General features: G+C 35.2%; 5 protein-coding genes and 1 long non-coding RNA gene across 11 annotated transcripts; 4 read left to right on the forward strand and 2 right to left on the reverse strand.

The window, feature by feature from the left end:
- Positions 1–1,277: 1,277 nt before the first annotated feature.
- LOC103853066 (ubinuclein-2) lies at positions 1,278–8,026 on the forward strand. Of its 5 annotated transcripts, none has more exons than XM_033285972.1 (14): positions 1,278–3,560; positions 4,376–4,462; positions 4,593–4,685; positions 4,765–4,841; positions 4,950–5,088; positions 5,173–5,487; positions 5,916–6,003; positions 6,092–6,204; positions 6,279–6,365; positions 6,483–6,608; positions 6,879–7,007; positions 7,106–7,153; positions 7,260–7,370; positions 7,461–8,026. In XM_033285972.1, the coding sequence occupies exons 1-14, from the start codon at positions 3,303–3,305 to the stop codon at positions 7,794–7,796; spliced, it is 2,007 nt and encodes a 668-aa protein (XP_033141863.1). In that variant the 5' UTR covers positions 1,278–3,302; the 3' UTR covers positions 7,797–8,026. The 5 variants fall into 5 exon arrangements, with proteins under 5 accessions (XP_033141863.1, XP_033141865.1, XP_009128218.1 ...); XM_033285974.1 differs by having other exon boundaries at positions 6,282–6,365; XM_009129970.3 differs by having other exon boundaries at positions 5,173–5,460.
- Positions 8,027–10,679: 2,653 nt separating this feature from the next.
- On the reverse strand, positions 10,680–12,225 carry LOC103853067 (1-aminocyclopropane-1-carboxylate oxidase 5). The gene is made up of 4 exons (XM_009129975.3): positions 12,022–12,225; positions 11,701–11,933; positions 11,254–11,619; positions 10,680–11,135 (listed from the first exon to the last, which is right to left on the reverse strand). Exons 1-4 carry the CDS (start codon positions 12,121–12,123, stop codon positions 10,910–10,912), a joined length of 927 nt encoding a protein of 308 aa, XP_009128223.3. The 5' UTR covers positions 12,124–12,225; the 3' UTR covers positions 10,680–10,909.
- A 3,758-nt stretch (positions 12,226–15,983) lies between these two features.
- On the forward strand, positions 15,984–18,884 carry LOC103853068. Of its 2 annotated transcripts, none has more exons than XR_630075.3 (4): positions 15,984–16,154; positions 16,468–16,546; positions 16,682–16,970; positions 17,086–18,884. It is a non-coding gene; the product is annotated as an uncharacterized LOC103853068 (long non-coding RNA). The 2 variants fall into 2 exon arrangements; XR_630076.3 differs by having other exon boundaries at positions 16,036–16,154; positions 16,386–16,546.
- A 1,272-nt stretch (positions 18,885–20,156) lies between these two features.
- LOC103853070 (pentatricopeptide repeat-containing protein At1g77360, mitochondrial) lies at positions 20,157–22,316 on the reverse strand. Its single transcript, XM_009129976.3, has 2 exons — positions 22,085–22,316; positions 20,157–21,928 (listed from the first exon to the last, which is right to left on the reverse strand). Exon 2 carries the CDS (start codon positions 21,895–21,897, stop codon positions 20,467–20,469), a length of 1,431 nt encoding a protein of 476 aa, XP_009128224.1. The 5' UTR covers positions 21,898–21,928; positions 22,085–22,316; the 3' UTR covers positions 20,157–20,466.
- Positions 22,317–23,006: 690 nt separating this feature from the next.
- Positions 23,007–24,436, forward strand: LOC103853071. Its single transcript, XM_009129977.3, has one exon. It carries the CDS (start codon positions 23,065–23,067, stop codon positions 23,731–23,733), a length of 669 nt encoding a protein of 222 aa, XP_009128225.1. The 5' UTR covers positions 23,007–23,064; the 3' UTR covers positions 23,734–24,436.
- A 1,093-nt stretch (positions 24,437–25,529) lies between these two features.
- Positions 25,530–27,753, forward strand: LOC103853072 (caffeoylshikimate esterase). The gene is made up of 6 exons (XM_009129978.3): positions 25,530–25,866; positions 25,938–25,967; positions 26,056–26,185; positions 26,724–26,870; positions 26,948–27,216; positions 27,298–27,753. Exons 1-6 carry the CDS (start codon positions 25,612–25,614, stop codon positions 27,613–27,615), a joined length of 1,149 nt encoding a protein of 382 aa, XP_009128226.1. The 5' UTR covers positions 25,530–25,611; the 3' UTR covers positions 27,616–27,753.
- Positions 27,754–27,899: the final 146 nt, after the last annotated feature.

Below are 27,899 nucleotides of genomic sequence, written 5' to 3' on the forward strand. Positions count from 1 at the left end.
GAAGATGACTATGATGGCATGGGAAACACTTTACCTAGTCAAGCAGCAAGAGGATTTAACTCTCAGACTTCTCATAACTTTGGAAGCTTCGACTCAGGGTCACATGACATAAACCCTCATAGATTTCCAGGATCAAGTTCTGGAAATTTTCCAGAAATGTTACTTTTTTAATAAGAATAGGGGTAATGATGAAAAAAATTAGTGTTGGTGGTAAATTAATAAATTTTATCTTCTTTATGTACACTTATTGGTGAATAAATGTGGTTTTTCAATTTCTAACTCTACTTTCTACATGAATTATCAGGAATTTCGAATTGTTGAGCTACGTTCAAGCGGAGTCGAGAATCTTAATGATGAAAAGATTGCGGAGTTGATCTTACTAGAAGAAGAAGAGGATATGAACACAAGCATATATCCTATGTTGAAATATTATTCAAGATATATTTGTAAGCAACCTACGAGTTCGGATCAGGGAAAAAGATAGCTTATTATACGAGGTCAAATTTACGATAATGATATTTCATGTCAAACACTTATTAGGATGAGTCCAGAGGCTTTCACACAGTTGTGTGGAATACTTCATGAGAATTATGGGTTAGAAGCCTCGAGCCACATAGGTCCTGATGAGAGTCTTGCAATATTTCTAATCCTTTGTGCACAAAACAATACTTAACGTGATATTGCACTAAAGTTTGGACGTTCACAAGAGACAGTTTGGCGAAAATTTCGTGATGTTGTTCAAGCAATAGAGCGAATGGCTGTAGATTATGTACGGATGCAAAATATGGAACTTATTTTCATGGATTTTTTGATGTCTTGATGGAACGCATGTACCAGTTATGGTCTCACCAGGTCAAGAAGGTCTTCGATTTATAAATAGAAAAGGAATTGCTAGCCTTAATGTTTTGGCCATATGTGATTATGACATGCTTTTCACATATTGTTATGTTGGAGTGGCGGGATCTGCACATGATGCCCGAGTGTTGGCGACCGCAACACGAGACAGTCCGATGTGTTCCTGTACCTCCGGAAAATAAATACTATCTCGTTGATTCTGGATATGCTAATAGGCGCGGATGTTTAGCTCCATTTTGAAAAGAATTTGGAGAGAGCACAAGATACCATCTCCAAGAATTCAATAATGGTCAACCACCTAGAACCAGCAAAGAAATGTATAATAGGTGTCATGCATCGGTACGTTCTGTTATCGAATGGACATTTGGAATATGAAAAAAAAAAATGGAGGGTTCTTAATAAATTTCCTAGGTATGATATCGCCACACAAAGAAGTGTGATATTCGCTACAATGGACTTGCACAATTTTATTCGTCAACATAATTTTGAAGATTCTGATTTTGATGATATTGAAAATGATGGTGAAGAAGCACAAGATATTGAGAATGATGAACGAAGCTGGGACGTATATGCAAATAGTTTGTAATCAGATTGTTGAACAAATATGGGCTGCAAATCAATGTAGACCTCGACGTCGTCATTAAATATGCCGTAATTTTAATATATATATATATATATTTATGTATTGTGAAGATAATTTTCATTTATATATTTATTGTAATATGTTTATAATTATTTTATATATTATATTTTAATAAAATATGTATTTTGTTATATTTTTTATAAGTTAATAACTATTAGATTTTTATTATTATTCATTTACTTTATGTTACTCTCATTTACTCCTATTTATTCTCATTTATTCTAATTTACTCTAATTTACTACCAATCACATTTTCTTTTTTTTATTCTCATTTACTCTAATTCTCACTTTTTCTTTTCTTCTCAATTACTCTACTTTTATTTATTCTCAATTACTCTAATTCTTACCAATCACATCCATTGGTATTGTATACAAACCCCACCCATTCGCAATCATTACTCAGAATTTTTATATACAAGTTTTTTTATTAAATTATAAAAAAATGGAGATAAGTAGATATTTTTTTCCCTCCACCAAGAAAGAAAAAGCGTCACAAAGAAGATGAGTCACAGAGCATTTATCCAAAATCCGAGTATGTGTTGGGTGTACTCATCGTTGTAAACTCGTTTATGCTCATGCCTCAGTATATAAATATTGTGGGTTTTTCTCTTGACTCTTATCGTCTAGCTACTATTGTGAGTATATATATATCTTCATCTTCAAGATCTGATCAGTTGAACTCTTTATCGATGATGCTTGGTCTTCAAGACATTTAAACATATTTGTCAACACGTGTATAAATATAACGTGATGGAAATACAAACTAGCAAATCGAAATTTGTTATGCTGATAATTAATGCACCACCCATTCCATACATAGGCCATACTAATATTCTCTTTGTCTAATATTAATGTGATGTAACCATCAGAGCTATATCGTGTATGTTTTGGAGAACAATTATTTGCTTTTCTTTTGTAGAAGAAATCATTATACATATGCAACCTCTTATGTATCACGAACACGATGCTTTGAACATGAATGCATTGTTCTGCCGCTCTAGTAGTAGCATTACAAAATACATATATAAGGTAATATACATTGCAAACTGCACATCGACTGGAAAAGATAAGTAAATTTTTTTGAAGGAATTGAGTTTTCACAGACCTTAACATGATATATATATATATATATATATATATATGTGATTTTGAGTGAATCTAGAAAATTGTTAGGATCTCTCAATTGTTAGTAAATCATTTTATGTAATTTTCTTGACTTTTTAGAATTTCCAAACATATTAAAAAAAATATTAGTATTTGACTAATTATTTTTCTTATTTTTGTTATAATTAAATTATGTTTTCTCATCATATTTAAGTTACTCAAGTAAAACAATGTTAATTTATTGTCTATTTTTTTTTAATTTTAGCCATTGATCTTACTTGATACAATTTACACAGAAAAAAAATTATATTTAACTAAAAAAAAAGCAATTGTAGAAACTCCTAAATTGTTTTGTGCTGTCAAGGCCTATTGGGCCACACTTCTCATCCGATTTGGATTTAGGAAGGTTCGAACTCACGAGCCACAAAGCAGAGCCACTTTACCATAATGTCCTCTTCAACACTCTATTTTCATTCAAAACATAAAAACCAAAATAAAAATAATAAATAATAAATAAACGAGGAACAAAAAAAAAAAAAAAAAACAAAGCGTCATAGCTGGGCTATCCCGCGCAACCTTCCTCCTCTCAGTTCCAATCTCTCTCTCTCTCTCTCTCGTCTCAAATTCCTTTCAATCTCCCTTCCTTAAACTCTTCTCCTCTGACTCCGATCCGCGTCTCCAACCCGACCCAAATTCACCAATGGATGAACCAAACCCCACCACCACAACAGACGACGCTTCTACTCCAGCCGAATCATCAAACCCCTCCTCGCCGAAGCTATTAACCGCCGGCGATCGGAAATTACTGAAGGTGGAGCTAAGAGAAGGGGAGACGACGTACGTTTCTTGGAAGAAGCTTATGAAGGAAGCTAGCAATAGCAGGGGGATTGGTTCGTCTGATTCGGGCCTTGACCCGCCTCCTAATTCTAACCCTAATCTCCAGTCTCGCATTGCACCCGTTAGTTTTTTTTTTTTTTTAGCTCTTACATTCGTATATTAATCATATGCTTCTCTCTGAGATTTTAATTTTATTGTCTCTGTTCGACCAAAGCTTTGTCTTGTCTCCTCATGGTAGCTTAATTGGGACATTCTGGTTTATCCAGACAGAACCGCAACTGATTGTCGGATCATTCTTTTGTTATTGGTTCGTGGAATATTTTTCTTTTGTGTGGATATGAGTAATTGTGCTGGCATTGCTCCTTGGCATTGAGTTTGCTTCTAGGTCTTCAATAAGCAAACTCTTGAAACTAAGAAAAAAACTACAATTTATTCTGAATTTGCTGTCTTGTGTCTCACTCAGTAATTTGAATTGCGGTTTGATATGTGGTTTGGTTGCATTGCTGATTCCATGGTATGATCATAAGTGGTTATGATGAATTGTGCTGGCATTGCTCTTTGGCATTGAGTTTGCTTCTAGGGGTTCAAATAAGCAAAGAAAACTCTTGAACCTAAGAAAAAAACTGCAGTCTATAGTGAATTTTCCGTCTAGTTTTGAATTGCGGTTCGACATGTGATTACGGTTGCATTGCTGATTACAGTTCGATAATATCAGTTATATTTGATCTAGAAAAGAATTTGGTTCAGATTTGTAGCCATATTCCATATGAGTGAAGATTATGATATGCAAAAGAATATATATGGTGATGGCTCTCTTCATCTGAAGGAAATAGGAGGAGATGTTTGTGTCTTTCTTTTAAGTTATTTTTTTTTATGTGCATACGATTTGGATCGAATCAGTTTATAGTGCTTTATTGATATATATATGTAATGCAGGGTCCACCAGCGGAAGGTGAAACGGCTGACCAACCTCATTCTAATCGTTTCAACGCTGTTATAGAGAAGATCGAGAGGCTCTACATGGTATATGATTCCTTAATATCTTCTTACCATTTTGTCTACTGTTTAGCCATACGAGTTAGATGAATGTTTGATTGCTTACTCCGAACAATGTTCAGACTTTACATACTTAAATCCAGTAAATAAATTTCAGGGGAGAGATAGTAGTGATGGGGAAGAGTTAGATGGTGCTCCAGACGATGACGAGTATGACACTGAAGATTCGTTCATTGATGACGTTGAATTGGTTAGTATAAGTATCTCTGATGCGATCAAAGTGTCTCTTGATTGCTGAGACATCATATTTTTTTTCTTTTGCATTGTAGGATGAGTATTTTGAAGTTGATGATGCGGAAGTTAAACATGATGGATTTTTTGTCAATAGCGGAAAGTTAGAGCTGATGTAAGTTTCTTGTCACACTCCATTTGGTGATATGTTTGTTGCAAATAGGCAATGGAATCTACCATTTACCAGTTTATCTAAGTTACGATTCCTTTCTTTCTACAACAGTGAACCGTCAACAACTACAGCAATACCGAACCAGAAACCAAAGAAAAGGCAAAGGAAAGAGTTAGCAAAACCTTGCGGAGATGTTGCTGATGCATCCAGAAAAAAAGCCAAGATTGCTAAGACGGCTGGGGGGAAGGTAGTAGCACCATTGTTTCCAAATAACTTTTTCGAATCCTTAAGAGTTCCAGTTCAGACGATTGATTATATGAATGTGAAAATCCAGGATCAAGCAGCTGCCTCTGGGCCCTCTCCGCAGAAAAAGTCCAATGATTCAAAGACAGTGCAGGATTCAGTTTTGGAAAATGTGAAGCATAGTGCTAAAGCGAATCTTCAGCCAAGGAACTCAACAAGTCCAAAGTCAAAGGCATTTGAATCTTCTGGCCCTCTTCTTCTGAAGTGCAGCAACAAAGGTACTCCTCAACAATCTAATTCACAGCCAAATGGTTTGGCTAAATCAACAGTAACCCGTCGGAGTGAAAACAACGGCACTCATGACCTGGGCAACGCAACGGTAAGCAAACAATCTGTTCAAATAACAGTAAGTAAATTTCCAGCTATCTTAAGTATAAACAAGACTTTAGCTTTTCTCAATGTTCAAAAAATCGCTAGGCACTCTATAGAGTACTACTGAGACTATTCGCCTTAACGAATTATTGATTTATTTTATGTATATTTTATTTATATAAGCTATTTTAGTTTTTGAATTTACTAATAAAATTATTTTGATGAATTATAAAAATTAGATACACAAATAAAAGAAATTAGATAAATTTGTGGATTTGTACTAAATTTTTGCTTGATTTAACAGATTTAAACCAATCTATATTGGTTTAAACGATTTCAAATTGGTTAGAATTAGCTTTTGAATCGTATAAATCAGATTTTAAGAACACTGGTTTTCTTGCATATTTCACAACTTTTTTTTTTTTTATTAATCCTGCTGTAACCAACCTTTTCTCTATTCAGAAAAGAGGAGGTTCTAATACTGTCAGGCCTAAGACCTCCTCCACACTTGAGAAAGCCTTCAAAGAATTGGAGAAGGTGGTCGCTGAATGTGAGTTTCAACCGTTCAAGCACTTGTGTTCTTCATGCATGGCAAGTTTAATACCATTTAGCAAACTGAAATGTCCAATTTATTACAGCAAGGCCTCCTGCTGCCACTGAGAACCAAGATGCTGATACCTCATCCCAAGCAGTGAAGAGAAGATTGCCAAGCAACGTGAAATTGAAGCTTGCCAAAGTTGCTAGGCTTGGGGTAATCAAAACTCTCCTGTTTGTTCTTTTTTTAAAATAATCTTTCAGGTGTATAAAAAAAGTCTTCTATTGAAGCAGGCGAGCCAAGGGAGTGTATCAGGAGAGTTAATCAATCGTCTCATGAGCATTGTTGGGCACCTAATACAAGTTAGATCGCTGAAGGTAATCAATCAATCACCTCTGTCCCATGTATACAGAGACTTGTTATCCCATGTATAAGAGATTAAGAGTAGTTATAAGTTTTAAGTTCTGACGGTTTAGTAATGCTTATTGTTACAGAGGAACTTGAAAATCATGATTGATTCCGAAGACACTGCAAATCGAGAAAAAGATACTAGATTTCAACTTATCAAGAATGAAGTTATTGAGATGTTAAAAACACAAGTTCCATTGATGGAATCACAGGTTCTCTCTCTCTCTTTTACTCTTACTAGTTTCACTGATCTTATTTTCAAATGTGTTTCTTATACAATGTCTTTCATATACACTTAAGTTCTTGTCTCTGTTGCTGGATTTTAGACATCCCATTGTCAATAAAATGAATGCATAATACTCAGAGTTCTGTCTGAGAATGGTTGGCCTAAGCACTTGTTTTCTTTTGTCTCTGGTATTCTGTTATAGGGTCGGTCTATCAGTTCTTTGTGACGTTTGTTCTTTCATGAAATTGTTTCACAGGCAACTAATCAAGAAGCTGGAACATCAGACGATTTTCAGGATGTTGAAAAGCCACCTACGAAGAAGAAGTTTGTCATGGATGCGGGGCTGGAGGACAAATTGTGTGACCTATATGACATCTTCGTTGATGTAATTCCATTTTTGGCAATGTTTTTCAACTGACTAGATCCAACATTTGAAGTGTGAACATAGTTTGTGCTCTGTTGTTTTTTTTTTGGTAATAATAGGGATTGGATGAAGATGCAGGTCCACAGATCAGAAAGCTTTATGCAAATGTAAGCTCCTTATCTTTTGCTTTCCAAGTTCATTCAACACTAGACTGGATTGGTTCTAAACTGGTAAATGATTTTCTTTTGTATATATTTCCTTTTTGCTCTCCAGTTAGCTGAACTCTGGCCAAAGAGGTTAATGGACAATCATGGGATCAAGCGTGCTATTTGCCGAGCAAAGGAAAGGCGGAGAGCATCGAATGGAGATCTTGGGAAGGAGATGGTATCTAAGAAATTGCTTCTTTGTTTCCATGATCTCGGTAATCTCTCTGAGTGTGGTCACTCACTCATCAGCTCCTTTTTTTAATTGAAGGATCAAGAGAAGATAACGAAGAGGAAACAGACACAAGTGGTACCAAAACCAGAGGGCACTGCTGCTTATCCTGATAAGGCTTCAAGTAGTGGAGATAAAACGACAGGTACTGTCCCAAGCGCAACCACCACGTCCGTAGTCCAAATTACAGTGGACTTGTCCCGTGACAAGTCAAAGCAGCAACATGAGAAACGAAAGGGAGCCTCAAGCTCAATGGAAGTAAAGGCAGGCAGAAGAAAAACAGAAAAGAATGTAGAAGAATCTCACCTATCCACAGAGAAACATCTTGTTCTGGCTCCCAAGCAGCAGACACCGGACCTGAACCTGCCAAGCTAACTACTCAGGCTTAGTTTCTCTTTAGACTTTTTTTTTTGCTAGTCAAAGCTTGGCTCTAGCCTTGTCTTTGTAGCATTCTCTTCTAATTTTACATCTAGTTATAATTTCTTTGAGGGTGATTTTATTGTATATTCATAAGAGAGAGAAAAAAAGGATATAGTCATGCTACAGATGCAAGCCGCGGATTGGACCATTTATGAACAAATCTGACTGAAATTTCCTTTTATGCTCTTGACACTCCAAAGTTAAAGATGTGATACTATACTACATACCGTATAGTATATTCCACACAAAGGAGGTAACTAATTACGAGGTTATGTTTCATTATATTAGGTGATTATACTTTACATGATTATGACACAACATAGAATACTCGACACAAACATATAGTACTGTTAAATGGGTCGTCCAGAGCCTATTTGGGCTTGACTAAATGGATCATATAAGTTATAGGCAGTATTCGGTGGTCCATATTGGACAATGGTCCAAAAAGTGTCCAAGACCAACGAAGACCATGTCCAAATAGTCAAGCCTATGGACACCCAATAATTTGTATTTAATTTATATGTTTCATATTCATATTATTCACAATGATTTTTATACTTTTAATTTCATAAAATCTGTAATTTATATATTTGTACTTATTTAAAATTTTATAAAATCTGTAATTTATTTATTTGTACTTCACTAAATTTTATAGAATATGTAAATATCATTTTTTTAAACAAGTAATGTCTAAGTTAAACATAACAAAGATAGTACTATTAATTTATAATTTTTAATCTAAACTTTTAAAATTACGCTTTCTCTCAAAAATTACAAAACTACTCTTTCAACAAAATTATAAAATTATTTTTCCTGCCAAAATCGAAAAACTATGTTTTCCCGCCAAAACCGAAAAATCACATTTTTTCCGCTGAAACCAAAAAATTACGCTTCCCGCCAAAACTGAGAAACTATGTTTTCATGGCAAAACCGAGAAATTATGTTTTTCCGCCAAAACCAAAAAATCATGTTTTCCCGCTAAAACCGAGAAACTATGTTTTCCCGTCAAAACCGAGAAACTATGTTTTCCCGCTAAAACTGAGAAACTATGTTTTTCCGCCAAAACCGAGAAACTATGTTTTCCCGTCAAAACCGAGAAATCATCTTTTTCCGCCAAAACCAAAAAATACATTTTCCCGTCGAAACCGAAAAAATCATGTTTTCCCGCCGAAACAGAGAACGTTTTTCCGCGAAAACCGAGAAATTATATTTTCCGCAAAAACGGTAAAATCATGTTTTTCGCCAAACCCGTGAAGTCATGGTTTTCGCCAAAACCGTGAAATCATGGTTTTCGCCAAAACCGTGAAATCATGTTTTTCCGCCAAAACCGAAAAATCATGTTTTCCCGCCAAAAGCGTAAAATCATGTTTTCCCGCCAAAACCGTAAAATCATGGTTTCTTATAAAATTAAAAATTATGGTTTCCCATCAAAATTGTAAAATTATGTTTTCCCTTCAAAATTTTGAAATAACGTCTTTTCGCCAAAACCGTAAAATCATGGTTTTCGCCAAAACCGTGAAATCATGTTTTCCCGCCAAAACGAAAAATCATTTTTTCCGCCAAAACCGTAAAATCATGTTTTCTTATAAAATTAAAAATTATGGTTTCCCATCAAAATTGTAAAATTATGTTTTCCCTTCAAAATTTTGAAATAACATCTTTTCGCCAAAATCTTTAATTTTCTCGTCAAAATAGTAAAGTTATTAAAATTGTGAAATTACGTTTTTTGCTTTTTTTTTTGAACAACTAAATTACGTTTTTTGCTAAAACATGTTTTTCCGCTAAAATTTTCATGTTTACCTTATTTAACTCTCTGATGTGTGTTTTCAGAGCCAACTTCTAGCGTGCCCCAAATGTAAAATGCCAAATCTCCTATGGGCTCCTAGAGTCTCCTATACCCCTATTTCATAATTCTTTTTTTAATCAAAATCTAAACTCCCAAATCAAATACTTCCCGGTTATCAAAACTAAACCCTAACCCCCCTATGGATTAGTGAACCCATGGGTAAATATTTAAATTCTATACTTTTCAAATTCAAAAAAAAATATTTTAAAATCGTTTTTAATCATATTTTGATGATTTTTTCGAAAATATAGAAAACAACGTTTTTGGATTTTTGAAATATTTTTATCAAATTGTATAAATCACATAAAAATATTAACGTTTTCATTTTAATTTTATGATTTTTCGTTTGACATATAAAATTAAAAGAACAAAAGGATCCTTTTGAGATTGTATTATGAGATATAGGGGCATGAGAGGAGATGATTCGTGTTTTCAGGGTACTTGTTGCATGTAATCCGCCGGGAGATGTAACTACAGGCACTTACGGAAACTTTAGTGAGACGCAGACAGAATCGAATCGCAGGTTATATAACTCTTACTCTGAAAATAATACCTTTGGAGCTTTCCATAGTTAATTTTTTTCAAGTCTGGATAATAGTCAGGTTTCTAAATCCCAGTTCCGAATTTTAAAAAAAAAAAAAAAAAACTGCACCTAAACTTGATTCCAAATAGCTGACTCTTAATCCTTGCTTGCTTGAGCGGGTCTCATGTTCCAATTTATATCTTAATCATGCTAGTAGTTTAACCATGTTCTTGTAAAATGTATCTTCCTTCCAACATTGAGTTTGTTACTCTGTGTGGTGGGGAACTTGTTGCATCTTATACCTGCGTATACAGCCTAAAAACTTGTGATTCTACCAATTGACAAAGAAAATTTTTGTTGGCTACGAGGAAGATCTTTCAGGAAGGCAGATATGCTAATCGATAGAGTCAGAACACGCAGCAGCCTAACATACAAAAAAAGAGCTGAGAGTGAAGTATGTGGTCACGACTTGACAAAGAAAAACCGGTTGGTTGCATCAAAGTCGCACAAATCATATGTAAGACAGACAGTTACTAAGAACACAAGTGACAACAAAGATTCATACATCACATGAAAAAAATACAAAGCCAGAAAACATAGGATGCCAAATTATCAATTATTAAACTTGGCATTTAATAACTTAATAGAAAATACATCGATCATGACGTTGAATAAAAGAGTGATACAATTAAACAACATTTAGAGAGTCTTCACAGCAAGAAAACGAGGCTCCTTAGGCATGAACTTCTGGTTTGCATAGACATCCATATAATCTCCAAACACAAACTTTGGATACTTCTTCTCACTTCCTTCCTCCGCCGCCGCTGGCCCAATGGCCGCCTTGTACGACGGATTGTAGAAGGAAGCAATGGACCTCCTGTTCCCTTCCTCCCTCGCCAACACCCTGTGCCATGCACTCTTGTACCTACCAAAGCCCAAATACCATTTCAGTTCAAATACTAAACCCAAAATCAATAATCGTTATTCCGGTTTAACTTCAAATAAACCAAACCGGTCTAATTCAAAAGCTAATTAGATGTTACCTTCCGTTGCTAAGAACCTCAATCTGATCACCAGTGTTGATAACAATAGCATTAGGCATCGGCTGAACATCGATCCACTCTCCATCTTTCAACACTTGAAGACCATCGTACTCATCGTCTTGGAACAGCAAAACCACACCTCCTGCATCGGTATGAGCCCTGAGACCATTGACAAGCTCAGGACGAGGACAAGGTGGGTAATGGCTGACTTTGGTTCCAAAGAAAGCCGTCTCTTCTCCGTCTTCCATCCCTTCGTTAAAAGCTTTCTTTATGTAACCTTTAGGCAAACCCAAGTTCTCATCCATCACTTCCATCATCTTGCTCGCTAGCTTCCTCACTTCTTCTCTGTATTCCACCATCGTCTCTCTGTTTTTCAGAAACAGAGCATATTAAAGTTACAACCTTTGAATCGAATTTGAGACATGAGAGAGAAGTTGTTTTGTTTACTTGAGGCCTGAAGTGTTTGATGGCCATTCGTTTTGGTTATGGTCTAAGAGAGTGAAGACATCTTCCCAGTCAACGTTCTCGAGCTTCTCTCCAGAGTTTTTCTCAAGCAGCTCGTTGAGTAGCTTCACGGGTGTTGAGGTTTTGAACGCTTCTTCTCTCTCCGTTTTGTAGCAGTCTGAGGCCAGCTTCTTCACCTTGTTAAGAAGCTCCAATGGAATCCCATGGTTCACCAGCTACACAGAGATAATAAGGAGACAATAAGCTCATAAGAACAGAGAGATAAAGCTCTGTTTTTGTTTTTTGTTATTACAAAGTTCGAACCTGAAAAAATCCCCATTCTTCGCAAGCTTTAGCGATTTCAGAGAGTGTCTTCTCCCTTTCTTCGCCATTGATCTTGGAGAAATCAATCACAGGAATCGCCATTGATGTGTGTTAAGGCAAAAACAAAAAAAACTCTGTTTTTTTGGAAAGTCAAAGACAGACTCTGTTTTTTTTGTTAATTAGATTTAGTTGTGAGGATTATGGAAAGCTTAGACATGTATTTATACTACTCCCAGATTTTTTTCCCCTTTTTTTCTCTCTAAAGAAATGAGATTTAAAATGTCAACTGTTCATTTTTACGTTATGATTGTATTATTTGTTTTATTTAATTATTGATATGCTAAAGAGCCTAACTATACCTTTGAATATTACATTCATGTTTAAGAAAGGTTAAAATAAATTATATGCACTGAAACCGATGTGTTTAGGAGATTTGATTGTTATGTATCCGTTTCAGTTTAAGTCCACCTAATCTACTTGACTTTTAATTTTTAGGCATTAAAAATGGTAAAAAGAGTTACATTTGCGTAATATTTGGACATTTATGATCTCGTCGGCTTTGACCGATCGATATGTTGTTCATACGTACGTACCTACTTATGAAGACTATTTACTATTTGCATGGCAAATTGGCAATGTTAATGAAAATTTCATTCTAATTCCTTCAAAAATTGAATAAGACTATTTCATTGTTCAAAGAATAAAAGTGGATTTCGAATTCTTACACATCCATTTACAAAATGCCAAATACATATATTGTAAAATATTCAATAAAATAACACTAATTTTCATCATAATATTTTACCAAAATCATTTTGTAATTTTTAATTACGACTTATAACCGAAGCATTTTTTAACTTTGTTGTTTTTATAAAGTACTAATCCCCTCTAGTTTTAACGGATACTATTAGATTTATTGAACGGGTATTTTTTTTTTTTGTCAAACATTGAACGGGTATCTTAAATCAACAACACAGCTCTACAATATTTTAATGTAAATGCGCTTATGTAATTTACCGGTTCAAGATCTTTTGTTTCATTGCTCTTCATTCCGAATATATGACTGCGTAGATAGAAATATTCTTCTATTTTGTGAATCAACATTGTCATGGACTTATTATGTCTAACTATGACCATCATTTTCTTAACATTCATACGAAAAAAAAAACATTATGTCATGGATTTATAAGTGAGTAGATTAAATGTAAATATTTTATTTTGGAATAAAAAACTGTGATGAAAGCCAGTTAAAAAGAAAAAAAAACTGTGAATTAAACTAAACTATGTTAGGTTATAAAAATGTCTTTTTAAAAAAAAAAAATTTTATAAAATGATAATCTCAATAGTGATCAGGAGTTCAGGACCACACACTAACCATGTTGTTTAGGATGTCAGATAAAAAAAATAAGCAAAAGTTCAACATCATGAAGTATGCACTTAATTAACAAAAAAAATCTATAAATAAAATAAAAATTGTAGAGGTTATTTTTTTGTTAATTTATCCTTAATCATACGTCTTCACTTTAAGATTATAATGGGATCAATCATACATGATTAGTTAACATAAAAAGAAAGAGACATTATTTAGCAAAAGAAAAGAAAGAGACATAGATCTCCGTTTTATATAATTGAAGCATCTTCTTAACTTATGAGTTATGAAATAATAATAGGTTTGCGAATTATATCCAAAAATAATTAAATAGACTTTTGTTTCCATTTTATACGTGGACAAAGTAGGAACATGAAGGATTTATTCCCATACTGATATCAATGTAAAAAACATATACATTTTTTTGTAAAGCTACTAAATATAATAGTGGAAGATAATTTTCTTTTTGTCGTCATAGTAGAAGATAACTAACAAAAAATTATAGAGGAAAGTTATTAGTTGAAATAATGGTCTTTACAGCACAGCCATCTCTGCAGTGCACATGAGCAGGTGATGCTTCATTTTGTCTTTAACCCAAATCTCAATGCCTTTGTCTGACTGAATAAAAACACAGTAACAGATTCATAGATATATACATATATTCAATTTTGAATGATCTTTTAGTATTAGCAAAGTAGATATTGAGATCAATGTTTTTCAAAAAAAAACAGATATTGAGATCAATACTGCAACTAATGATGATCAAATAATCTAATTTTATTGCAAATTTTAGTCAAAGTCGGTAGAAAATAGATCATGTCTGAAAAGTTGAAGTGGTTGATTGTTAAACAGATTATTTATCTTTATGTTTGTTTTTGATGTACTGATGTACTCCCGGAGTTGTACTTGTCGGTGCATGTGTGTGCATAAATGTTTTCTTCTGCATGTATGATAGATCATAAATTATCATAGCTTGTGATATAGAGTTAGAATTAGGTCTTGTTTATTTGATTTTGCTAGTAGTTATGATAGTGAGTTGCTATATGGATCTCGCTGTTGTATGTTTGCTAGTATTATTGACATTATTAATGCATTTCCATCTCATAATTATTTGTTTTTGTTAGTAGTTATGACAGTGTTTTGTTATATGGATCGCTGTTATGTGTTTGCTAGTATTATTGACGTTATTAATACATTTCCATCTCATAATTATTTGATTTTGCTAGTAGTTATGATAGTGATTTTGTTATATGAATATCTGTGTTGTGTTTGCTAGTAGTATATATTGACATTATTTTTTTATGCATCATTTCATGGCTATGTATTAGTTGATATGCTCCCACTATTTCACATGCATACAGTCTTTTTTTTTTTTTTGTAAACTCACATGCATACAGTCATTGCGCCATTATAAACCCTAATAAATATAGTAATGATATTATCTATTATATGTATACATATACCAAACAATCAAAGCAAGCATAAACTACATCCCAATAAAAAAAAGCACCTTTCTTTCCAAATTGATAAAAAGCAAGCCGTCCATGATCACATGGGACTACACTTGGAAGTGGTGTTTGTGTTATTAAATTGTTGGTTAATAATCGCTCATTTGCTTTTCATAAAATAAAACTGTAGATACTTTATCATCCAAATGCATTCCCCCGTGCCACTGGTTTAGTATGATCAACGAGTAATAATAATACTGACAACTAAAATAAACATAAAAATAATACTGAAAACTATATAACTATTAATTTGTTTTTGAAGAAACCGATATTCTCCTCTCCTTTTAGAATGTAAGTTATTTAAGAATTTTTTAATATATGGAATAAATCTTCATTTTGACTTTACTTAAAATGGTGTGACAAATTGTATTTTAACTTTATTTATAAATGGTTAAATTGTCTGAATTTTTATTTTTAACGATCCTTTTTAATTCTTGTGTTTTAGTTAAATTGAGTATGTAATAAAAAGTAAGAAAATATTGGATTAATTAGTCTTGAAGGACAATTGAGTGAATCACATGGGGCTGAGTGATCTATGTCTCTTTTATGTTGCAGCAATCGAATCTATGGACTAAAACCTAGTGGGCGTACTACTACTTATACAAACTATATATAAACTAACAAAAGAAAAACATTATCTTCTTGTTTTGGTTCTTGACTCTATGGTGTTAATTCATATTAATAAAACTTTCATTATGAATATATTTACTTCCGGAGAAAATGAAGACACATTAACTAAATGTGCTTAGTCCGCAAAGTAAACAGTGAGACGTGGTCGGTTTGCTTCCATATATTTTGGAGTAACTAATTGACCATATTAACTTATTAAGTCTTTAATCTTTCACTTCTCTTAACCGTTACCGACATTGCATGCAAATCAAATTGCATGGGTAACAGAATCAATGTACATAGAAAAATATTACACGTCATGGTCTACGATTCTTGGCTTTCCATCGACGCGGAGGAGCCAACTTCAAATGCAATTTATTGTAAACTAATTAACTGTATTATCAAAAGTCAAACTATCTATTATTATAAAGATATGTTTCTCTCCTTCTGGTTGAGACACGTCATCAATTCGGTGAAAGAGAGTGCGACACCTGTCCTTCCTTTCAAAACGTCGCGTTTGATTTCGAAATTAACAAGGTCTCCTTTTGGAGTCTCCGCCGTCCCAAGAAAAGTTCTCCACTCCACACACACGATATCGTTGAATGCAATCCCTTTACTTCCTTTCCCAGAATTTTGACTATAAAAACGTATGTCCCAACCCCTGGATTTCATCAGTCTTATCCTCTCAAGCATTAGGTTTTCAGAAAACTCAGTGATAACAATGATTTCGATTTTGGTTTCTGGGAAATAGTTTCAATTTTGATTTTGTTTGTTAACTTGGTTTACATTTTTTCATGTATAGATTGCGGATTTTATTTATTCCATAGTTTTTGTGTATCGGTGATGATTTAGATTTAGATTTGTTGATTTTGTTTCAGTTTGTTGATCTCTCTGAGTTATGTCTCCAAACTGAAAAGTACTGTGAGTGAAAAGAAGTGAATTCATTCTTGGGTTTTGCAGATCTTCGTGCTACCACATCCTTTGATCAAACACTGGATCTTTGTCCTGAGAAATGACCAAACTCATTCTCCTATTTTCAGTGAGTATATCTAATTTTGATTTCAGGGTTTGTGCAGATTCAACCACTGTTAGGTTCTGCTATTGAGTTTAAAAACAAGTATTCAGGAACATGTTTTCGAAGTTTCATCTGGTCTTGACTCTCTTTTCTTTGAAGAATGTCAGATCCTTGCACATGTGAAACAAGTCGTGAAAGTTGACTTTGGGAGGAACATCAGCGGGTTGTTTAGGCACACGCTATAACCGTTGGGAAGCGTACCAGAACCAGCTGGGGTTGTGTCCGTCAGCTCAGCCGTAGTCTTAGTCCTAACATGATTGTCTAGAGGCCCGAGTAGCTTAACTTAAGTGATGTTAAAAAAAGTGAAGCTGATTATCAGCCGTTGTCATCTCAGCTAAGCATTTGTTCAGGGGCAAGCGTTACAAAGGTCAACAATGGCACACAATTGGTGAGTGCAACTAAGTTTACTTCAAGTCAGTTCCACGATCTCTGCATATAAGGATTTGATGACAAAGTGGAAACTCATAATTTCATCTCCTTTGCGTTGACCATTTTCGAAACAGAACCTTCTGGTCATGGTGAATGCACAAATCCATCTCTCCGAAATGAAGCCAGGGCGTAGCAAGCAGGTTGTGTTCACACGTCTGCTTTGGTTTTGGGGGTCTAGAATGTTAAGAAAGGAGGAAAGCTAATTGGGTTGACATGGTGTATGTTGCAGAAAAGGTTAGTAACAGATCTTTTGTTTCTTATGTATCTATAAATGTAAAAGTGGTGTTTGTCTTAAACAAAAGAATTGTATTTGTAATAAATGTTTTGGATATCCGATTGGGGTAAGAATTTTTGAGACTCTGATCTGATGGCTTAAAATTGATCTGGGCGAAGAGCAGGATTCTGCTTACTTAAGATCCAAATTAATAAATCAAAACATAGTATTTTGTTGCAAGTGTTAAAGCAATTTTCAGTCCACTGTATGCTACCTTAACTTCATTGTTTATAAGCAGTAGTCATACAAGAACCTTCAAGTTATTCATAAACGCGAAAAAACAAAACATCATCATCAAGCAAAAGAATATCAATTTATGAGACATACTAATCAGTTTTTATCTCAGGGAGTTGAAGAGTTTCACTTTGTCTAAATTTCTCAAGAGTAAAAATCTTTCTGTCAGAGAGTCATGAAAAGCCTTTGCATGTAGAAACAAGGATCGTATCTACAGCCAGTAGTCATGTCGGTATTCTAATGTATATTGTTAAAGCTACAGAGAAACAATGATCACGTTCATGCCTCACAACTCAACCAATATTCAAATTTATTAAAAAGTTCACATTTTTTTCATGTTAATACTTCCGCATCCCAAGATTCTAAGAAAAAAAAAAGAATTCTAAAGCAGTTTCTAATAATGCAAACACAATGCTACCAGTAGTTAAATTTTGTTCAATGTGTGGAATATTAAACTAAACCATGTTCATTGTTCAATACCAAATCTAATAAGTAGTTAAATGACAGCTGAAACATTTTAGAAACTACAAAATAGTTATGAAAATAAATAAATTTAATAGAAACACTACTTATGAAAGTTGATGTTAATTTCAATTTAGACAAAAATAAAACAAAAAGTATTTTTATTAAATAAAAACTATAATAAAAATAATAATTAAAATAATAAATGTCACATATATATTTTATAATAAATAAAATAAATTATATATCAGAAATATAAATAGATATCAAACATTAAACTAAATAATATAATATCCCGCGAAAGAAATCTGAGCTGAGTTTATACTATAGGCACAAAAACTCTGGGAAGCAAAAACACGAGAGCTCAAAATAAACTTATATTTAAATTTCTTAATATGTTGTAATCAATCAAAATTAAACTACAACCAAGATTTTTAAAAAATATACAAAAAATATATGAAATATTAAATTTAAATTTAAATCTATGTAGTAAAGCGTATGTTAGAATATCTTATAAAACTTTTAGGCCTTCATCACCATTTGCAACTATATATAGAAAAACAATGCCAAACTTCAATACATTTTGTTATGTATATAAACTGCATAAAAATGTCAAAGAAAGTATATAGAAAATGACTTTGAAACAATCAAAATATGAATTAATAATTTAGAATGGTTTGGTTTGTACCAAGTTTTTTTTTTGTGTAAAAAATCCTATAGATTGCTTCCGTGTGCGATAGGGTTACGTGGATTTTGGTTTGGACTACAGTCTAAGAGAAATCAAAAGTATATTCAAAAACAAAAGTATAAAAGTTAGAAAAATATAAGCCAAAGTAACCAAAAGAATTTCACACAAAAGAAACAAAGAAAGGTCAAAAAAGAGCAACTGCTAATAATGTCAATTACTAACATTCTCCAAAAAAACTATATTAACTTTGACAAATAATTTCTCTAAATAAAAACTCCATTCTACACTGTTTTATAAACCCTCACAAAAATAGTATTAGAAAACTCGATCTCATTTTCTTTTGATCGAATCCGATTGATTTATGTATTTATAGTGTTATAAAACTTAAAACATTATAAAAGCTTACAATTCGGGATTAACACAGCAATGATACTAAGAAATTGATCATTTTTAATTATATAATTGAAATTTGCTGTAGGCAACATAATCATATTCACATCCAACTTAACATAAAAAAATTTTACAAAAAATTATATTTAAAAAAAAAATGATCCATCAAAAATAAAAATAAAGAATTTTAATTAGACATATGCGAAAATGATATAAAAATATGTTCTCATTATTAAAAAAAAACATAACAAAAAAAGAAAGATAATAACTAAAATAGTATAAAATCATAAAATATAATTGACAACAAATAAAAACAAAAATAAGTTAAAAAAAATAAACGAACATCAAACGTTAAGTAAAATGTATATAATATCTCTTCTCACCGAAATTTTTCTAAAAGACAATATATATCTCTTTCAAATGTAAGCCTAAAACACAAATCATAAAACCATACAAAAATAAAAATATAGATCACAAATAAAGTATATCCCGCCCGTAGGGCGGGCCTACCCTAGTATATCTTATATAAATCTTAATTTCTTTCACCCACTATTTTACGTTTTACAACTTTGGGTTGATTATATTCTATAGTTGTAATCACTTTTTATTTGCTAACGTGTCCATGCTAAAATTTTAATATTAAAACCGGTTTGCATAAAAACAATACTTGGTTCAATGAAGCTAACCCAAAACTTGAATATTCTGGCTCATCAAGAAGGTCCAACGGCCTTAGAAACAAAGTAGAGACGCTATTATCTGAGAGACTGAACAACCAACCAGTTTATGATGAATCGATCTAGGCACGCGGGTTAGGCTAGTTCGGACTTTTCGGGTCAGTTAGCTTGGTTTGGCTGAATCGAGAAAAAGTTTTCCGATGAATCGAGAAAAAGTTTGGTTTGATTTAATTTTCGGTTAGTTTGGTTTCAAAAATTTCTACCCTAACTTAACTAAGGTTTTGGAATTCAGTTAAATTTTGTTTTAAATTGATAAAGTTGGTTATTTCGATTCTGATTTTAGTGAATTTAGTTAGTTCATTTTAGAATTCTTATATAGTTTGGTAAAGAAAATTATTTACAAAAAAAAAATAAACTAAAAAATTAACAAACCGAAAACTGATTTTTTATTTGCCAAACTGAACCAAACCTCTTAACCAAACTGAACCGAATCTCTTAACCAAACTGAACCAAAAACCGAACATCTTCATTTGGTTCGGCAGGTTCGCGGTTAACAACCGCATGCCTAACCAAAGGATCAAAACTAGTTTACAATCTGAACCTTAACAATCTGCTGGTTTCAACTTCAGTTACAACTTTACAAAAATTGAGATGGATCCTGAGCCAATCAGACAAAACCAAACATGTCTTACTAACACATCGAACAGCTGTTGTGACTTGTGAGACGTACTTGTCAATCACACAAAGGCTCATTGACCAAAAGATTCATCTTCTCATTAAGAAACTTGACCACATCATCTCTACCCTCTTTCAAAAGCAGCTGTCTTAATCTCCCAAACGTCACACCCGATGGTCTAATCCCCATCTCAATCATCTCCTCCAACAAAACACAAGCCCTTTGAGTATCACCCTCCTCGCACAACCCATTAATTAGAACAGCAAAAGTATGCATACTCGGAAAAACACCCTTTTTCCTCATGCGCCTCCACACTTTATTAGCAGTCTCCATCTCTTTCTTCTCACAAAACATCTTTATCATCATCGTGTACGTGTCCGCATCTGGCTCACACACTCTGATCATCTTCCTAAACACATCAAACGCTTCATCTTTCTCACCGCATTCTATCAAATGGCGTAGAATGATGTTACATGACTTTGAGTTAGGCGTCACGCTTTTACTCTTCATCTCTCTCAAAACCCTGTACACATTCTTCATCTTATTCGCCTTGCAAAACGCGCCTATCAACGAGTTGAAAACCGCTACATCTGCTTCTACACCACTTCTCTCCATCTCTAGAAACGTTTCCACAGCCTCTTCAAGACGGTTCTCTGTTCCGTAAGTATGCACAAGCACACTATAGATGAAACTCGTCGGCTTGCAGATCCTTGAATCCATGCTCCTCACAACCCCAAGAGCTTCATCTACTCTTCCGGCTTTACACAATATATCAACCATTGTACTGTAAGTCACTACATCAGGCTCGCAACCAGCATCAATCATCTCCCTGAAGACCTCTCTCGCCTTCGGCAAGTTCGGTTCTTTCCCCCATCCACCAAGCAATATACTATAAGTTTTAGAGTCAGGCACAAACCTCTCTCTCATCGTCTCGAATATCTCCTGAGCTTTCCTCACGTTCTTGGACTTACACAAGGCACTTAACAAACCATTGAACGCCGCAAGATTCTGTTCCAAATCATACTTCTCCATCACGTTAAACGCGTAAACGGCCTCGTCCACCTTCTGCGCCCTCGCGTACTTCCTCATCACTATACAGAAAGTCTCCACGTTTAACATCTTCTTCTTCCTCATCGAATTGATGAGATCCCACATAAGCTTGTACTGCTTTATCTTGGCCGTGGATTCGATCATCATGTGGTAGGCACGGACGCTGTGCTCGTAGTGACGTTGCTTTTCGGACCACTGGAAGAATCTGTATGCTAGCAGACCAGCGTTCCTGAACCTGTTGAGGATGTCTTCTGCTACTTCTGGTGAGACCCTTAAGCCGGTTTGGTCAAATGCTGATTCGAGAACTTGTTGGGGAGAAGACATCATTACTTTTGATATTTTCTTTGTTACTTCCGCAACGTCGATCACTTGTCCACTTGTACTATATAGCTTTGCAGATACAAATCTTGATTGATTGTTGAGAACTCTGATCGCCATATTGAGTAGAAGCCAGAACGCAGCAGCAAAGCTGTAAGTTCATAGAAAAAAAAATAAGTTAAAAAGTGACTGAGGCATTTCGTCGAACAGGTGATGGGCATAAATGAAAACAAAAGTCAATGTACACACAAAACTGATAGATATATACATGTATATATGAATATTATCAGACAATGGTAGGCTTTACCTTTTCGGAATAGTGGTTTCGTCTACAGGAACAATGGTTTTTCTCGCCGGAGGATTATAAACCTGTCGGCGACAGAGAACGTCGAGTGACGAAAGACTAGAAGACAGACGATACGCAGTGTTTCGAAGGTGAGATAAATTGGGTCATATGTAAAAGCCCAACAGGAGTGAAATAGAAAGCCCATTAAGACCAAATAGGCGAATACAGAACGCCTACTAATACGAAGGTAAGCTCCTAAGATTTTGCCGTGGGCTTGGGTCGTGGTGATGATACAGGCTAGATGTGTGCAAGCAATACAACAAATGTGTTTTATTTCAACAATTCCAATAATGAAGCTCCGTTTCTTGATTCCATGGTGGTCGTTTGAAATTTGGTTAGACTTTTTGACAAATGTCATCATAAATCATAATGCCTTTGTACAGTTTCTAAGACAAAACTGTAATCTTTTGCAGGCAAGACAAAAGTTATACCCTTTTGCGTTTCACGTAGGGAAAAAGGGTCATTGATATTTCATTTCAAAGGTTGAATTGTTTTGTTTGGTTTCATTTTTCACTGTCTAGACCACGAAAGACCGCGTGCTGTAACTCTATTTTAGAGCACTTAAATAATTTATATTTGAAATCTTTGTGGCAGTGGCATTGTGTTATAACAAAACTGAATAAAATAAGCAGTTTTCAGATGTATTTAGTTAAAATAAGCCTCAGGTCTCCCTAGTCTAGAGATTAAAAGATGCAATTTTTGTCAAGATAGATTCTAGTAAACCGAGTTTGATGAATATTAGATATGGTGGCCGTTGTATAATTGAAAAGTTGTGGTAATGGTGGGGACAAGTTGAAACAAGTCAAATTACGCAGATGAACTTCTCAAATCTTTCCCGCCACCAACCTCCATCTTCCTCTCATCTCTCTTCTGTTTTTTGTTCAAATATAAGGACACTAATCACATTCTTAATGCAAAACTAAACTCATAAACGAAACCAAATGCCCATTATTGTCATTGATGATTCTTTCAAGAGACCAGGAACTGTGCCTTTCAGCTGGGAGATCCGACCCGGTGTACCCAAGACCCCACCCGGAAACACACCTCTTCTCCAACTCCAACCTCCCAATTACCTCTCTCCTCTCCGTTTAAAACCATTGTCTCACTCTCAACCATTTCTCCCGCCGGAGCTTTCTCCGCCGTCGTCTTCTTTCATCTCCAAATCCAAGAGCCGTTCTTTATCTCCTCTCGCTCCTTCCTTCTCTACTCCATCAAACCTCAAACCGCCACCACCGTCGCACTCTGGTTTCTCCTCTTCGGGACCTTCTTTCCGTTCTTCCCCGCGTGCTTTCTCGGAGCGGTGGCAGTTAAACCGTTCTCGATCCGAGTCCGATCCCAGACCGGACTTTGCTTTTGCCGGACTCGGGTGTTTCCCGACACCTAAGTTCAGGTTGAGAAAGAACAAGAGCAGTGGTGGTCTGAGAAAAGCCATGTCGAGGTTGGAGCGTGGTTACTGCTATGATATGGAGACGATGTCGCTGAGGACTGTTTCTAGCCGGAGATCAGTTTCTCTGAGATGGGACTCGCCGAAGTCGTCGTCGTTCTCTTCGCTCCGATTTTCGCCACGACTCACTAACGGAGCTGAATGGCCCGGGTTTCGGCTATTTTGAGCATGTATTAATTAAATGGCCGAGATTAGTTCATTAGCCATCCGATTCTGAACCAGCAAAAGTCTAATCAAATTTGGTCTAGAATGTAATATTCTAAAATGTAGGGTCCTAAAACGTAGGGGCAGACACTTTACCTGATATCCGAAGCCGTACCTGAACCCGATCCAAAAAACCAGAACCAAAATCCGAACCGAAATAGCAAAATATCCGAACGGGTATTAAATTAGGATAGATTGGATATACGAACCCGAACGGGTAATATTCGAACCCGAATGGATATCCGAAGATAACCGATCATATGTATAATTAACCATATATTTCTAGTTTACATATCTCATTTTATATAAAATATTTATATTGATACTACACATACTTTAAATTCATATGATATACGTAGAATTACAGAGAAAATGATTTGATACTCATTTAAAATGCATACAAGTTTTCCGACTTCATCAACTTAACAATCATTTGTGCATATCTCTTCATGTGATACTGCAAATAAAAAAAACGTGTCTTCTCTATAAACCATACCTAAGAAGTATGGAAGCCGTTCAAATTCACTCAAGTATTATTACCTTGAATGGCTCATTATCAGTTCTAAAGACATTCCCTGGAACATTATGCAACCAGAAAGGCAAACCCCTGCAACCATAAGATTTTTGACCTCTTACCACATTGAAAAAATCATTAACCGTAGGGGGCAAAAAAGCTTACACGTATGACCATTCACCTTGGATGAACGGTCCAATCCGAAGACAGACATATAAGCCATGCGCTTGTATTATCTTGATGAACCTCACGATATCACGGCGTCCACTGAAATCAAACTGCAGAAATCCCGAATTACATCAATCGCTTTACACTCACTCATATGCACATGAGCGAATCTACATTTGATCTGGATGTATAGAGAGACGGAGGGAGTGACTTACCTTGCCTTGTTGCGGCTCGTGAATGTTCCAGAACACGTACGTGTCGATTACATATATTCCTCCAGATTTTGCCTTTCCTATCAAATGCGACCACATCTGCGAGTTCAACTTCCATTAATAATACGAAGAAGAAGGAGAGGAAGGTGGAGACGGAGAGAAAATGTAACATGCGGAGTACTGCAAGGATAATGGATTGAGCTGGAGAAAAGGATCTTATGTTGGTCGTCGATGACCAGCGATCTCCCGTCGTAAGTAACGTTTCCGGTGTCTCCGGCTCCGATGATCGCCATGAGAATGAACAAAGCTAGTGAAGACCTAAACGTAGCCATCTCTCGTCTAAACAGTACTCGATCGAAGAATATCGTCGTCACTGAGATCTGAGGGTTTTAGATTGCTTTTATAGTTGAGTGACGAAACTGTACAGTGTATCTCTATTCAAATTTTGTTTTCTAATTTTCCCAAAAAAGGAGATTTTATATGAAAACATAGTTCTTTAACCGGGTTTTCTTTATTAAATTAGTAACCGTCCAAACAAAATTAAAAGGATAAAGTAAACCAGATTTCTTTATTAAAGCCCATTATTGGAGAGGCCCATAAATAGGCTCTAATGGAGGCTAAACCGACTTTTATATATGGAGCTGGTTTTCTATGCTAAACCAGACCGGGAAATCATATGGATCGCAGTCGAACCGGATGGACGGCGATCTTCATTCTGAACTCCGAGACCCGGGTTCGCAGCTCTCCAACGGAGATTTTTTAATTGGGTCGGACGCGTTTATATAAGAAAAACAAAAGAGTCAGTCAACGAGAAGTGTGAAACCACGTGTTGCACGTGCGAATTTTCCCGCACAAAAAGTATACTACTACTACTCTTTTGTCTTCTTCTTCCACATCTGAGTTTACAATCTCGGATCCGTGAACTGAATCTCTGGCGGCATCCTCCATGGATCGTGCTCTTACTTCCCGTTTTAACATTCCCTCTACTCTCTCTCCCTACTACCAAAGTAGGACTTCTCTGGCTGCCATCACTCGACGATTCACGCCGGCGATTGTTTCCGCGAAGCGATCTCCGATCGAGGGAGTGAGTGACGAGCTGAACCTAATCGCCTCGGAGGAGTTAGATCAAGCTCCCGCGAGAAGACGCGTCCGTTCCGCTTTCGTTGATTTGCAGCTTCAGCTCGATCACTGCTTGTTCAAGGTTTGCATCAAGTCTTACTCTAGTGAAATCTAACGTACGTCGTTTCTAATGATCTGAATCTGGTGTGACAGAAAGCTCCGATCGGGATCAGAACAGAGGAGGTAAGCTGTGATCTGAAACATTGTTCTCCTGTGAAAAGAATCGAAAGTAGTTGTTAAATCTTCTTCTTCTTCTGTGTGTTTGTGATAGTGGTATGAGAGAAATTCAAAAGGGGAGGAGATTTTCTGCAAGTGTTGGTTGCCGGAGGCCGGAGTTAAAATCAAAGCGGCGGTGTATTTCTGTCATGGTTATGGCAGTACTTGCACTTTCTTGTTTGATGGTGAGTTACTTGTAGTTTTTGGACTTTTCGGATTCAATATTTTAAATTTTGGGTTGGATTCGATTTGCTTTTTCTAAGCTTTTTTTTTTTTAATGAAAACTTTTTCTAAGCTTTGTTTATATTAAGTTTTAAATATTATCTGAAATCACTCGCTAAACCAATTGTTTTATAAACTATCCGAAAGTAATTAAATTTTTCTGAATTATTCAGAACATCTAAGAAAATTTCTCAAAACTATCTGAAATTATCCAAATTAACCAAAGCTCTGTATAAACTCTCAAAAAATATTTTAAATATCTAAATTACCTAAATTTGGATCTAGTGTTACCTGATATCCAAAATACCTACCCTAAGTCCCATTTGGATACGTCTCTAGAACCGGTTCGGATCGGATTTAGGTATTTTTATTCAAATTAGGATTTTGGTTCAGTTATAAAGGTTCATGTCTAGTTACATGTTTCTACTTGCATCATAAGTTGAGAGCTCTTCTTCTTATTGTTTGTGGGAAAACTCTTGGGTTTATTTTTTTTCTTTACAGGCATAGCAAAGCAAATAGCAGGTTCTAGATATGGAGTGTATGCTATAGACCATCCTGGTTTTGGCCTCTCAGATGGTTTACATGGTCACATCCCAAGTTTTGATGACTTAGCTGATAATGCTATTGAACAGTTCACCAAAATGAAAGGTAATCATACTTTTATCTCTGTCTTGAATCTGATTTTGATGGTGTTTTTCTTAAGTGGGTAGTATTATGATTCTTAGGGAGACCTGAACTGAGAAATGTGCCTCGTTTCCTGTTCGGACAGTCAATGGGAGGAGCTATTGCCTTGAAAGTTCATCTAAAAGAACCTCAAGCCTGGGATGGTCTTATCCTTGTGGCTCCAATGTGTAAGATCTCAGAAGATGTAAAGCCTCCTAAGCTAGTTTTGAACGCGTTGATCTTGATGTCAACACTGTTTCCCAAAGCAAAGCTCTTTCCAAAGAAAGACATGAGCGAGCTCTTCTTCAGAGACCCGAGTAAAAGAAAACTGGTAAGTTTTTCAACAGACTAGTTTATGCATAAGCATTTTAGCTGACGTCATATTTGATGTTGTTGTCTGTGGATGATCAAGTCCGACTATGATGTGATATGCTACGATGACCAAACGCGTCTGAAAACCGCTGTTGAGCTTCTGAACGCGACAAGAGACATTGAGATGCAAGTTGATAAAGTTTCATTGCCGTTGTTGATACTCCATGGAGCTGCAGATAGAGTGACCGATCCTAATGTGAGCAAGTTCCTTCACGAGCAAGCAATCAGCGAAGATAAAACTCTGAAGCTCTATCCAGGTGGCTACCATTGTATTCTAGAAGGTGATACAGACGAAAATATTTTCACAGTAATCAACGACATAGTTGCTTGGCTCGATGCTCGTACAACTCCCAAGTAAACTGAGAGTATATCTCCAAAACCATATATTTATTATCGTCTTTGTGAAACTCTCTGAGGTTAATATCATGAGGAAAATAAAAATAAAACAAATATCCATGGCTTACAATGATGAATACACAACCACATCGCTCTCCAACATTCTCATGAGTTCGTGTTCTATTAGGGGGATGTTTTTCTTTTTCATCGAACAGGTTTGATCAATTGCACCGGCAAAGAAAGCTATTCATATGAAAAATGCACATTTGTTTAACTTTGCCAAGGATCTCCAAAAGTGTTCGACCC

This window comes from Brassica rapa, chromosome A02, assembly GCF_000309985.2.
Source record: "Brassica rapa cultivar Chiifu-401-42 chromosome A02, CAAS_Brap_v3.01, whole genome shotgun sequence".
Classification (NCBI taxonomy): Eukaryota; Viridiplantae; Streptophyta; class Magnoliopsida; order Brassicales; family Brassicaceae; genus Brassica; species Brassica rapa.

Excerpts from the sequence above, each read along its gene's own strand:
- LOC103853066 (XM_033285972.1), top strand. The coding sequence starts at position 3,303 with ATGGATGAACCAAACCCCACCACCACAACAGACGACGCTTCTACTCCA. Across the intron at positions 5,488-5,915 it reads AACAATCTGTTCAAATAACA|AAAAGAGGAGGTTCTAATAC; the intron begins GTAAGTAAATTT and ends TTCTCTATTCAG. Across the intron at positions 6,205-6,278 it reads CCAAAGTTGCTAGGCTTGGG|CAGGCGAGCCAAGGGAGTGT; the intron begins GTAATCAAAACT and ends CTTCTATTGAAG.
- LOC103853067 (XM_009129975.3), bottom strand. The coding sequence starts at position 12,123 with ATGGCGATTCCTGTGATTGATTTCTCCAAGATCAATGGCGAAGAAAGG. Across the intron at positions 11,934-12,021 it reads AAGAATGGGGATTTTTTCAG|CTGGTGAACCATGGGATTCC; the intron begins GTTCGAACTTTG and ends ATCTCTGTGTAG. Across the intron at positions 11,136-11,253 it reads GAGGTTCTTAGCAACGGAAG|GTACAAGAGTGCATGGCACA; the intron begins GTAACATCTAAT and ends GGGCTTTGGTAG.
- LOC103853070 (XM_009129976.3), bottom strand. The coding sequence starts at position 21,897 with ATGGCGATCAGAGTTCTCAACAATCAATCAAGATTTGTATCTGCAAAG.
- LOC103853071 (XM_009129977.3), top strand. The coding sequence starts at position 23,065 with ATGCCCATTATTGTCATTGATGATTCTTTCAAGAGACCAGGAACTGTG.
- LOC103853072 (XM_009129978.3), top strand. The coding sequence starts at position 25,612 with ATGGATCGTGCTCTTACTTCCCGTTTTAACATTCCCTCTACTCTCTCT. Across the intron at positions 26,186-26,723 it reads TTGCACTTTCTTGTTTGATG|GCATAGCAAAGCAAATAGCA; the intron begins GTGAGTTACTTG and ends TTTTCTTTACAG. Across the intron at positions 27,217-27,297 it reads ACCCGAGTAAAAGAAAACTG|TCCGACTATGATGTGATATG; the intron begins GTAAGTTTTTCA and ends TGGATGATCAAG.